Source organism: Poecilia formosa, unplaced genomic scaffold (genome assembly GCF_000485575.1).
Source record: "Poecilia formosa unplaced genomic scaffold, Poecilia_formosa-5.1.2 Scaffold80, whole genome shotgun sequence".
Lineage (NCBI taxonomy): Eukaryota > Metazoa > Chordata > Actinopteri > Cyprinodontiformes > Poeciliidae > Poecilia > Poecilia formosa.
In genome coordinates, this window is record NW_006800019.1 from 2,261,691 (window position 1) to 2,273,569 (window position 11,879).

At 39.9% G+C, this 11,879-nt stretch overlaps 3 protein-coding genes across 4 annotated transcripts; all 3 read left to right on the forward strand.

The window, feature by feature from the left end:
- Positions 1 to 450: 450 nt before the first annotated feature.
- Positions 451 to 3,838, forward strand: LOC103141192 (60S ribosomal protein L10a-like). The gene is made up of 6 exons (XM_007556713.2): positions 451 to 555; positions 1,628 to 1,699; positions 1,789 to 1,869; positions 3,126 to 3,274; positions 3,369 to 3,541; positions 3,630 to 3,838. The coding sequence occupies exons 1-6, from the start codon at positions 551 to 553 to the stop codon at positions 3,798 to 3,800; spliced, it is 651 nt and encodes a 216-aa protein (XP_007556775.1). The 5' UTR covers positions 451 to 550; the 3' UTR covers positions 3,801 to 3,838.
- Positions 3,839 to 4,983: 1,145 nt separating this feature from the next.
- Positions 4,984 to 5,734, forward strand: LOC103141196 (60S ribosomal protein L10a). The gene is made up of 3 exons (XM_007556717.2): positions 4,984 to 5,170; positions 5,265 to 5,437; positions 5,526 to 5,734. Exons 1-3 carry the CDS (start codon positions 5,113 to 5,115, stop codon positions 5,694 to 5,696), a joined length of 402 nt encoding a protein of 133 aa, XP_007556779.1. The 5' UTR covers positions 4,984 to 5,112; the 3' UTR covers positions 5,697 to 5,734.
- A 390-nt stretch (positions 5,735 to 6,124) lies between these two features.
- On the forward strand, positions 6,125 to 11,879 carry LOC103141194 (lymphoid-restricted membrane protein). Of its 2 annotated transcripts, none has more exons than XM_007556715.2 (14): positions 6,125 to 6,232; positions 7,476 to 7,610; positions 7,700 to 7,772; positions 7,854 to 7,926; positions 8,008 to 8,035; positions 8,187 to 8,327; positions 8,760 to 8,891; positions 9,893 to 10,061; positions 10,130 to 10,176; positions 10,260 to 10,310; positions 10,382 to 10,518; positions 10,596 to 10,703; positions 11,443 to 11,550; positions 11,653 to 11,879. In XM_007556715.2, exons 2-14 carry the CDS (start codon positions 7,605 to 7,607, stop codon positions 11,801 to 11,803), a joined length of 1,224 nt encoding a protein of 407 aa, XP_007556777.1. In that variant the 5' UTR covers positions 6,125 to 6,232; positions 7,476 to 7,604; the 3' UTR covers positions 11,804 to 11,879. The 2 variants fall into 2 exon arrangements, with proteins under 2 accessions (XP_007556777.1, XP_016529143.1); XM_016673657.1 differs by having other exon boundaries at positions 10,133 to 10,176.

Genomic DNA, 11,879 nt, shown 5'->3' on the forward strand with positions numbered 1-11,879 from the left:
CGCGGTCTAGCTCATGTTACAAACAATGTTTAGGTTTAGAAGGCAATCACCTCCTTCAAAGCACCAGAATGTTTTGGACAGATTTAAAAAAAAATACCATTAATAATATCTTTATCTGAAATTTCTAAGTCATAAAACATTTAAGTTGGTTAAAAAAGCTATTTTTTCCTCACTGAACTGTATAGAAAAGGAACAACGTTTCTATCTATCTATCTATCTATCTATCTATCATCTATCTATCTATCTATCTATCTATCACCATTTTCAGTGTTCAAATGTCAATACTCATATTTTTTTACAGGTGGCTCGATCAAATTAATTAGAAGAAATAAAATTACATGATGTTAAACTTTATTATTCAATAATTAACTATTTACTGATGCGTTTTTAAATAAATAGGATGTGTGAAGCCTGTGTTATATTGTACCGGCTGAATAAAGTTTAGTTTAAAAAAGCGCTCTCTGAATGACGTAGCGCGCCTTTATTTTGCGTAACTTCCTTCAGCACTTCCTTTTTCAGCGTAGCGCGACGTCGGGGACAAGCCGCTAAAATGAGGTTAGCATGACTTAACCAATTAATACGTTAAACAGTGATTATACGTGTGTACTAGTGCAGCCGAATTAGTTGTATGGGCTTTACAAACTTATTAAAGTGTGAAAGTTTTGCTTTTGTTCGGTATTTTTTCTTCTAATAATCTAAATCTTTAACATGCCACCGGTTCGCCAGCCGGTGAACCCGAAGGAAACGTCACTCAGCTTTTTAAACAAACATCCAAATCCATCTGCATGGTTTAGAGCATTTTTTCACTGATTTTGGGGGTTTATAGTTTCATCGCTCATTTCAGATTATATTCATCTTATTTTTACCGCACTTTGAAGCCATTTTAAGAGTTTTAGCGTCATAGCTTTGCAGCGACCCACGAGTAGCTCTTACCGAATTTATTGGTACAGATAGTATAATATACCACGTTATTTTCACTTTAACACCTGGGTTTTCATCCCAACAATTAATGTTTGCTGCTCCCTCCACCACAAAAATATACATTTTACAAATAATAAGCCATACATCTGTTCTATGGTAAATGTTAGCTGCGTTTTTCACTAGTTAGAAAAGGTTTAATTACTAAATTGACAATGTTCCATTATTATTCCTAAAAGTCGGGCTTGTTACAGTAGAAAACATTTTCACAATTTAAATGGTAACACTTGATAGGACATGAAACAGAAGGGCATTAGTGAGTTGGTTTGCCCGGTTGCTTACACTCATAAACTTTAAATCGTAAAATGTACTCAAATCCCAGAAAGAAATTGAAAGATTTTATTAGTGCGCACATGGTTGATTGTCCTGCTCAAACATCATACTAAAGTGTAATTCTACTAATTATATTATCTGCTTTTGAAAAGAATGCAATCTGAATGCCTTTTTTTCCAGGGGATATTATTTGTTAATGGTGAAAACATAATGTTCAGAAAAAAAGTTGTTACCTTTTGAAATCTTTGCAGACATACCTGCTCATCTTAAATATAAGAAATGGCAAACTAATTTTCTAGAGTCGGAATGTGTTTGGTCAAACTGAGGAGTCATGAACTTTATGGGTTTTTATTTTATTTTATTTTTTTTTGTACAGTAAGGTTTCCAGGGATACGTTGTATGAAGCTGTGAAGGAGGTCCTGCAGGGCTCCGTGACCAAGCCAAGGAAGTAAGTGCATGCCTCTGAAGTTAAAGTTTGTACTTTTGCAAAATAGATTTTAAAACGAGACTAATTTAAAACGATGTATTTGTTGTTAGGTTCGTGGAGAGCGTGGAGCTGCAGATCAGCCTTAAAAACTACGATCCTCAGAAGGACAAGCGTTTCTCCGGCACTGTCAGGTTCGCCACTTCACTGTTTCACCCAACCTTTTCCCTGTTTGCTTCCAACCCTGTCTGAGGTCAGATTTAGCCATTTTTCTAAAAGAGGAAAACAAAAGGGTAAATTCTTGAAAGCCCAGACAGGACAGGAACAAGCATGGATAAGTAGCTGGGTAGTCTGACTGAGCCCACTCAGTTTCGGCTGGTGTCGCGACGCAGACGGACCCCGACCCTGGGTCTTAAAACATGAGGGGAGGCTTTGAGTGGCTGCACGCCCTCATGCCGACCATGTTACTGTTACCATGAGGGTCAGCAGGACACCAACCACTGCAGTGGTATGGGTAAGACTTTCTCTTTATTACAGAAAAAAAAAATCAGGGAGGTGAATCTTGGAAATGACACTTTTTCCTTGCAGTTTGTCACTCCACAATCTGTCCCCGAAGCTCGATCCATACCGCTAACTCATTTACTAAAAGAAATGTGTCCGGATCATTACAAAAGAAAAAAAAAAGTAGATCTACAAAGCGGAACATTTATGGCGTCAAGTCAAATATTTCTTGCTGTAATAGCAATCTTTTTACCCAAACAATGTTAGAATTCCTTTAATAAATGATTGTCAGAATTTAGTTCAAAGATAACAATTCACAAAAAATGTTTTGACAGAAAATTATGATCAAAGTATTGTTTTACAATTGCAATGAAATACAAGAAATAAAAATCCCCTCCCAGAATTATTCTGGGACAGATCATGGATTGCCACAGTTCACACATCAGTTTTTATTTTTTTTATTTTATTTATGCTTTTACCTACATGTCCTAACTAATAAATTAGTTTTGTGTTAAAGTGCTGCTGTTTTATAGTGTAGTTAGAATCCAGTTTAAAATTTGAGGTAAAATGCACCTGGTGGGGATGATTTGTGCTTCCTGGATGTCCTCCCAACATCAAATCCATATTTTGCAATATTGATAATTATATTAATTACGGATATGCAATGTGGTTTGTAAGTATATCACGAATATCTAGATGACGAAACCAGCTTTTGAATAGGGGTGGTGATCACTGTGCACGAATGGTTTAAAAGATAATCGCACTTTGGTTTCCTGTAGAGCAAAAAAAAAAAAAAAAGTGATGTTTGATGCATCTATTTGACTATGATTTTAGAGATAAATGTTGGATGCTTTCTTTCAGAAGATTGGAAGATGACCAATCAGTGTTTCTGCCGTTGAGTGTCCTTGTGTTTTGGTTTATCCTGTGGTTCACTGTGGTTGACATGCAGGCTGAAGACCCTCCCCAGGCCCAAGTTCTCTGTGTGCGTCCTGGGAGACCAGCAGCACTGCGATGAAGCCAAGGCTGCAGATCTTCCTCACATGGACATTGAAGCTCTCAAAAAGCTCAACAAGAACAAAAAGCTGGTCAAGAAACTCGGTAGGTTCAGTCGGCTGAATGACAAACTTGATCAGTTTGAAGTCAGATTCAAACTCCATAGTGATGTTTTTTTTTTCTCCCTCCCTTCCTGCAGCCAAGAAGTACGATGCCTTCCTGGCCTCTGAGTCTCTGATCAAGCAGATTCCTCGTATCTTGGGTCCTGGGCTGAACAAGGCTGGCAAGTTCCCTTCCCTTCTCACCCACAACGAGAACCTGAACACAAAGGTGGACGAGGTCAAATCCACCATCAAGTTCCAGATGAAGAAGGTACCGTCAGCTCTTCTAGCAGCTTCGGTGAAGCATTTAAAGTCGTGTTGGATGCCATTACTCTGTAGTAACGCTGGCTGTGTTTTAGGTGCTCTGTCTGGCTGTGGCTGTCGGACACGTGAAGATGACTGAAGACGAACTTGTCTACAACATCCACTTGGCCGTCAACTTCTTGGTGTCTTTGCTGAAGAAGAACTGGCAGAACGTGCGTGCCCTGTACATTAAGAGCACCATGGGAAAACCACAGCGCCTCTATTAAATGCTTGTTTTTCTATGAATAAAAGCAGAGAAACTCCAGTATGTTGCTCAGTGTGATTTATTCATTTATTTTAGGGGTTTAGTTGCTTTTCAGCTTAACACTTTGTTTTATAACTATCTTTTGTGTTTCAATGTAAAATCTTTTTGTGCACAAGGTCAAAAGGACATATTCAATTTTGTGTATCTTTGCATGTAGCCAAGCCAGGGGTGTCCAAAGTCGGTCCTCAAGGGCCGGCATTCTGCATGTTTTAGTTCTCTTCCTAGTGGCTGTAACAACCTCCTCATCAAGTCAGTGTTCTGCTTAGGCCTTCTAACAAGCCATCATTTGATGCAGGTGTGTAAAACCAGGGAGAAAACTAAAACACGCAGGATGCCGGCTCTGGCGGACCGACTGGGCACCCCTGAGCTAAGCTTACTGCCACATACCTTCTTCAGGGATGTCAAAGTGAGTACTCCAGGGCCAGTATCCTGCATGTTTTCTTTCCTTCCCTGGTTCAACACACCTGAATCAAACAAAGGTTCATTAGCAGACCTGCAGAAGTTAATTGATTACGGATGTATTGTATATAATTCAGCTTCTAATAGTTTACTAAAAGAAATAGATAGAATACAATATCAGGCTTTAAGAACTTGTTGTGGAGCAATGAAAACAACCCCAGTATCAGCTTTACAAGTTGAAATGGGGGAGATGCCACTAGAACTTAGAAGAAAACAACTAGCCATAAATTATTGGGCAAATGTAAAAGGGCATANCCTACATGTCCTAACTAATAAATTAGTTTTGTTAAAATGCTGCTGTTTTATAGTGTAGTTAGAATCCAGTTTAAAATTTGAGGTAAAATGCACCTGGTGGGGATGATTTGTGCTTCCTGGATGTCCTCCCAACATCAAATCCATATTTTGCAATATTGATAATTATATTAATTACGGATATGCAATGTGGTTTGTAAGTATATCACGAATATCTAGATGACGAAACCAGCTTTTGAATAGGGGTGGTGATCACTGTGCACGAATGGTTTAAAAGATAATCGCACTTTGGTTTCCTGTAGAGCAAAAAAAAAAAAAAAAGTGATGTTTGATGCATCTATTTGACTATGATTTTAGAGATAAATGTTGGATGCCTTCTTCCAGAAGATTGGAAGATGACCAATCAGTGTTTCTGCCGTTGAGTGTCCTTGTGTTTTGGTTTATCCTGTGGTTCACTGTGGTTGACATGCAGGCTGAAGACCCTCCCCAGGCCCAAGTTCTCTGTGTGCGTCCTGGGAGACCAGCAGCACTGCGATGAAGCCAAGGCTGCAGATCTTCCTCACATGGACATTGAAGCTCTCAAAAAGCTCAACAAGAACAAAAAGCTGGTCAAGAAACTCGGTAGGTTCAGTCGGCTGAATGACAAACTTGATCAGTTTGAAGTCAGATTCAAACTCCATAGTGATGTTTTTTTTTTCTCCCTCCCTTCCTGCAGCCAAGAAGTACGATGCCTTCCTGGCCTCTGAGTCTCTGATCAAGCAGATTCCTCGTATCTTGGGTCCTGGGCTGAACAAGGCTGGCAAGTTCCCTTCCCTTCTCACCCACAACGAGAACCTGAACACAAAGGTGGACGAGGTCAAATCCACCATCAAGTTCCAGATGAAGAAGGTACCGTCAGCTCTTCTAGCAGCTTCGGTGAAGCATTTAAAGTCGTGTTGGATGCCATTACTCTGTAGTAACGCTGGCTGTGTTTTAGGTGCTCTGTCTGGCTGTGGCTGTCGGACACGTGAAGATGACTGAAGACGAACTTGTCTACAACATCCACTTGGCCGTCAACTTCTTGGTGTCTTTGCTGAAGAAGAACTGGCAGAACGTGCGTGCCCTGTACATTAAGAGCACCATGGGAAAACCACAGCGCCTCTATTAAATGCTCGTTTTTCTATGAATAAAAGCAGAGAAACTCCAGTATGTTGCTCAGTGTGATTTATTCATTTATTTTAGGGGTTTAGTTGCTTTTCAGCTTAACACTTTGTTTTGTGTTTCGCATGTAGCCAAGCCAGGGGTGTCCAAAGTTGGTCCTCAAGGGCCGGCATTCTGCATGTTTTAGTTCTCTCCCAAGTGGTTGTAACAACCTCCTCAGCAAGTCAGTGTTCTGCTTAGGCCTTCTAACAAGCCATCATTTGATGCAGGTGTGTAAAACCAGGGAGAAAACTAAAACACGCAGGATGCCGGCTCTGGCGGACCGACTGGGCACCCCTGAGCTAAGCTTACTGCCACATACCTTACTGCAGGGATGTCAAAGTGAGTACTCCAGGGCCAGTATCCTGCATGTTTTCTTTCCTTCCCTGGTTCAACACACCTGAATCAAACAAAGGTTCATTAGCAGACCTGCAGAAGTTCTCCATGCTGGGATACGCATCTAAAGCTGTGACTGCAGCAACGCCTTCCTGCATTTGAAAACAGGTGGGTTTGAATCTTTCTGCTGTTGCTGGTCAAAGCATTTTTCTCATCTAAGCAAATAAGTTGACATTGAAAACCTAAAATTTGCCCTCACTGTGGGGAGGTATAGTGGAAACTCAGCAGGTCACACAGCAGGTCTTGGTGCTCAGTTAAAAATTTTTTTATTGCTAAAGTAAGATTTTGTACTAATTTAAATAAAACCAGAATTCAGTGTGAACGGTTTAAAGCGACCCGCATGCGCAGAAGAACGTTGACGTCACAGGGCAGCGGACTGTTTACGGAAGTAATGGATGTCAGCCTATGGCTCGTTTTTAGGTCATTAATGGGAGCTGATGGTATTGTCACAATTGGGGAAAAAAGTGAATAAAAAAGCACAGCTAATAGAGATGGTGTTTAGTAGAGCATTGACTGTAACATTTGTAGAGAAGTTAGTTTGTTTGGATGTATAATCAGGGCCAGGAGTGGTGGGCCAATGTGATGCGCTTTAAGTTGAGAAATTTCATAATTAAACGAGTTTCTAAAGCTATTATTTACACCCTGTTCATGTTCACACCTACAGAAAGTTCATTATTGCTTTTAAGTATATTGGTGTGTTTGTTTCCTCTAGCGTTTAACACACAGAAAACTTTAGACACAGCTGAGAAGGTGTGCATGAGCAAGGAGGCCCACACATCTAACCCAATGAACCAAAATTTGAGAAACCCGTGGAAGCAAACCAAACGCATTTAACCCAAATCAAAGATTTTCTGTAGAATGACTTAAAGAGAACTTTGTTATGAAAAGCTTTACTATTCCTTAAAACCTGGTTAGAAAAAAAACTGGCCTTTTTTAACTATGCTTTTTCAAGAGTGAAATGATAAATTATGAACAACCTATTTAACAGTTATATAACAATGTTTGTAGTCAGAGCCTCCTTCAAATTTGTTGTAATACAGACTGCTACAGGAAATCCTCTTCCCACTCCCCGTCCACAGCCATCAGCATCTACAAGAGAATTGGGTAATATGATTTAGAATAACATTTATTAAGCCTTTGGGATTAGTAAAGTATTATTGAGTTGAACAAAACACCAACTTCAGTTTTAAAATCAAGAAGTTGGTAGCCATCACGTAGCTTTAGGCACAACTCTGGCTGGATGTTTCACCGCGTCTGTGTTTAACAAGTATGAAACACAGCTTCCCATGAGCCTCTTGTGTGAGCGATCCTGCTCTGCTTTGACTGTGGATCTCTTAATGGGATTATCTAGTCTCAGGGCAGGAGAAACGCAGAGTGAGGAATGTATCGAGGGCAGACGTCCGACAGTAAACCTCGCACCCTGAAACGTGAAATCAGCTGATGCACACCTTTTACTCTTGTGTACGCGACACTGACGAGCATGGAGGTGAGTCGAATTATCTACCATCAGCTGCAACATTTATATCTGTATACAGACACGTTTATCTCTAATACCTCAAATATTTGTGTCTGTAGGGGTTTGCTCCTGACGCAGAGACAAACGGACACCATTTATCCACCATGACTGACAGCAATGACAGTGAGGAAGGTAGAATCTGAAAGAGGGATAAATAAAAGGATCAGTGGGTGATCTGGCTTTGCGTTCAACCTGGGCTCATGTTTCTGACAGAAAGCAGTCAGGAGGAGCCACCGGTGACCTGCTGGAGCGAGCTGTCCATCATAGAGCGTGTAGGCCTCAACAGGTGAGACGCATAATGACAATATATAGCATAGAAATTAGTTTAAACCTTTTATTAAGCTTTTGCCTGCTTTTTTTTTAACAGTGTGGACATGACAGAAAAGGACTTGGAGGTAAAACTTTTACAAACAAGTTATTTAACATCTTCATCAACCTGATTGTATTTGATTTGTGTGTATTAAGTGTATTAAATACATTAAAAAAAAAAAAATCAACCATATTCCAAATTTCCACCTGAGGACTGAAAGCTGTTTATGTGCCCAGACGGCCTTCTCTCAGATCGCCCTGGCCTTCCGCTGCGATCAGTACACTCTGAAACAGAGGCTGCAGTCGGAGGAGCACGCACGCAACCTGGCCGAGGAGAACATCCACCTGGAGCTCAGCCGAGGCAGGGAGACCCTGGAGGTGCACTGTGTGGATGTGATCGAGATGCTCGCAGTATTCTAAAATGACTTGCAAAAATGCTCACACCTCTTGGAGTTTTTCTTTACTTCACAGACACAAATTTCAGTGGTGTTTTGAAATGCCAACAGGATGTAGAGGCTCGTTGTGAAGTTGAACCAAGCATGCATTTGTAAACTTTTGCCCATATTTCTGAACAGAAATGCCTCAAACTCAGTCAGAATAAATGGTGAACCTCTGGGATCATTAACTATACAGTGTTGCCACAGATTCTCAGTTGGATTTAGGTCTGAACTTTGACTAGGGCATTCTAACTCATGAATATGCTTTGGTCTAAACCACTTTGTTGTCGCTCGTACTGTATGTTTAGGCTCGTTCTGTTGGAAGGTTGGAGTTTGGGTCAGAGGAAGTAGATATGATTGTGTGTGTTTTCAGACATTGAAGGGGCTGTGTTTGGACAGTAAACGCAGCAGCATCCTGCAGAGGCTGGAGCTTTCTCTGGACATCCTCGGAGGGACAGTAGAGCGGATCTCCAGTACAGCCGAGGTGCTCGGTGCCGTCCACCAGGTACATGAAGGTTATGTTTATTACTGTTAAACAGCATGAAAGGGGACAGATGATGATTCTTGCCTGTTTTGAGCTCCCTTCAGAATGAGATGTTTTGGGGCCTCCTGTCTCTTTAAATCCGTATAAGCTGCTGCTGGCCACGCCCTCCATTTCAACCCTTACATTTTACACAAGTGAAAATGGTGTAAATAGATGCAACCGTACATCTTTGACCCTGAAACAGAAGACGTAGCGTCTCCTCAACCATCAGAACGCAGCAATAATAAGTCAACAACAAAATTCTTGTCTTTTCATTGTACAGCAGTAAAACTTGGGTTGCTAGGTTAGCCTCTGCTAGAGTTGCTAGGCGAGTGGCTCAACTCGACTGGAGTTGCTAGGTAACGGGCTGTGCCTGGCAGTTGCAACTTAATAATCGAGAGGTTTTTGAAACGGCTAATTTTCCAGACGGCAAAACAAACAAACAAACAAACAAAAAAACATTAACTTATTGCCAGAAAATGTCCGGGTAGTCATTTTTTTAAGCACTTGCATTATTTCTAGAAGCAGTTGAGACCTAAAAGGAAATACGCAAATAGATGTAAAACGCGAATTATTCACCTGTCTGCTCACCTGAAATATGTTTATAATTAAACATTATAATGTTTAATTATAATTAAACATTATAATTATAATTATATAATAATTATATAATAATTATATAATTATATAGTAATTATATAATTATAATTATAAATAAACAATAAATATTGTTTATTTATTTAAACTATAAAGTGTATATTCTTTATTGTTTATAAAGAATATAAACAATTCTTTATATTGTTTAAAGAACAATATAATGTTCTTTAAACATTATATTGTTTAAAGAAACAATATAATGTGAATCTCCTTCACTGATTTATTGGGGTTTAAGATCATTAGTTTTTAAGTGATTTATCTAGAGAGATAAAATCTTTGCTCCCTCATAGCTTCAAATTGTTGTAACTTGTGGTTTATTTTCATAGGAGGCTCGGGTGAGTCGTGCTGTGGAGCTCATGGTGGCTCACGTGGAGAGTCTGAGGAGGCGTCATGACAGACATTTAGCAGAGTTGGAAGAAGCCAAAAACAGTCTGCAGCAGCAGCAGCAGCAGCTGAGCTCCTGCAGACACAGCAATCATCCCAGAACCATCCCAGGTTTGTTGGGGTCTCGGTTCATCCACTAGTGTTTTGATGCTGTCTAAACACTTCTGGTTCTCTTACAGCAGAACCAGAAAGACAGGAGGACAGGAAGAGGAGAAACTCTAATCAGGTATGCAGGTTTCATCATGCAGAAGAATGGATCTCCTAATAACATCCTGCCTTCTTACTTCAGTTTTGTCTGTTTATTTCCAGAGTGTCTTACGAAGGAGAGTCAGCGCATCAATCATTTCCAGCCCAAATCTGGTGAGAAGGTTTCCTTGGTGAACTCTCCTAAAGTCTTGCCGCCATAATTGGCATAATGTCCTTCCAAACAGGAGAAGAAGAAGCGAGATTCAAGGAAGAGGACCTCATCCTGGAAGAAAAACTCTCCTCCACACCTGTCTCCATCCCTGAGCTTAGATGCCTGTAGTTCTGTGTTTACCCAAGAGGACAGCCACCTCTTGAATGAAAGGTGCAGTGTGAAATAAACGTTCTGCTTTTATCTGGACCACATGTTTTCAATTTTCTTTTAACAAGTTTTGTTTTCAGACAACCAAACCCAGATCCACCAGGAGATTGTCTTGTGGACCTTTCTGCTCCCAGCCCAGAGAGCCATCCGACAGAGGAAATGATTCCTTCAAATACGCACAACAGAAAGTATGGGATTCTCTCAGTAGCCTCAGTGACCTTATTAGAGGTTGTAGTTTAATTTTTCTTATGAATGATGCCCACTTCCCCTGCTCTAGAAAGTAAAAAATTCTCTAGAGAAATTATTTTAAAAATGTTTTTTTTTAATGATACCAAAGAGCTTCTAATTTGCTTTTGCATATTGGTTCCATTTCCCAATTTATTAATATCAACAAACATCTGCTCTACTTAAAATTAATATCAGTACTTGTATTACTGATTAAACACACTGAGCAGCTAAAAAAGGTGAAGCATGGCAATAATAAAACTGTTGTATTTTTTTTCTAAGAATTGTTTGGTGTAACTGTAATTCTGGCATGAATATTTAAAATAAATCTTAACGGAAATTTTTTTTCCCCCAGCTAACTTTAAACTAAAGTTTGGATTTGTTTTTACAGTGTGGGATTACACTACTGCAATTAAAGTTACATTTAAGGCTTTTCACAATCTTTTTATTTTTTCAATTATTCCAATTAAGTATACTTGAACTTAAGTTATTGTAATATTTTACTTAAAGCTTTACTCGATTTTCACTTTACATACAACCTTTTATCCCAGATGGACATCTGGTTTACTTTTTTTTTTAAACTGGTTCACTTCTTGTCCATAAAAGTGGCAAATAGGTAATAAGGGTTTTTGTGGTTATTTTTGCGTAACTTGAGCAAACATTACGTCATTTTAATAGCAAGCCTTTGTGGCTTTGCTGCAGCCTCTCTCTGGACTCTCTGCGACAAAGACAGAAAGCCAAAGCAGCTGCACTAATCAAAGGAAAGGAAAGAAAAACGGCAACTATCCAGAGACAAATCTCCATTGGCACGTAAGTAAATGCGACATTACTTTAAAAAAAAAACAAACAATAAATTAATAAGTCATAGTGATTGTTTTGTGTGGACAAACAATGAGCGTCTGCCTCCTTTAGGTATGGGTCTCCATGCAGGCAGGATCCTCTGCTGGTCCGGCTGCACCGCTGCCGATGGGCGCGGATCTGCACCAACCTGTTTGTGCTTTTCTGCGTCGTAATGCTGACTTGCATCATGTGGAAGATTCACGAAGGAGAGGCTGAGCCATGACCCGTAAAAACTTTGGAATACTCCACCCTCATTCTCTTCAAGGATTTAGCTTCCAGAATAAAGCCATTATCCATCA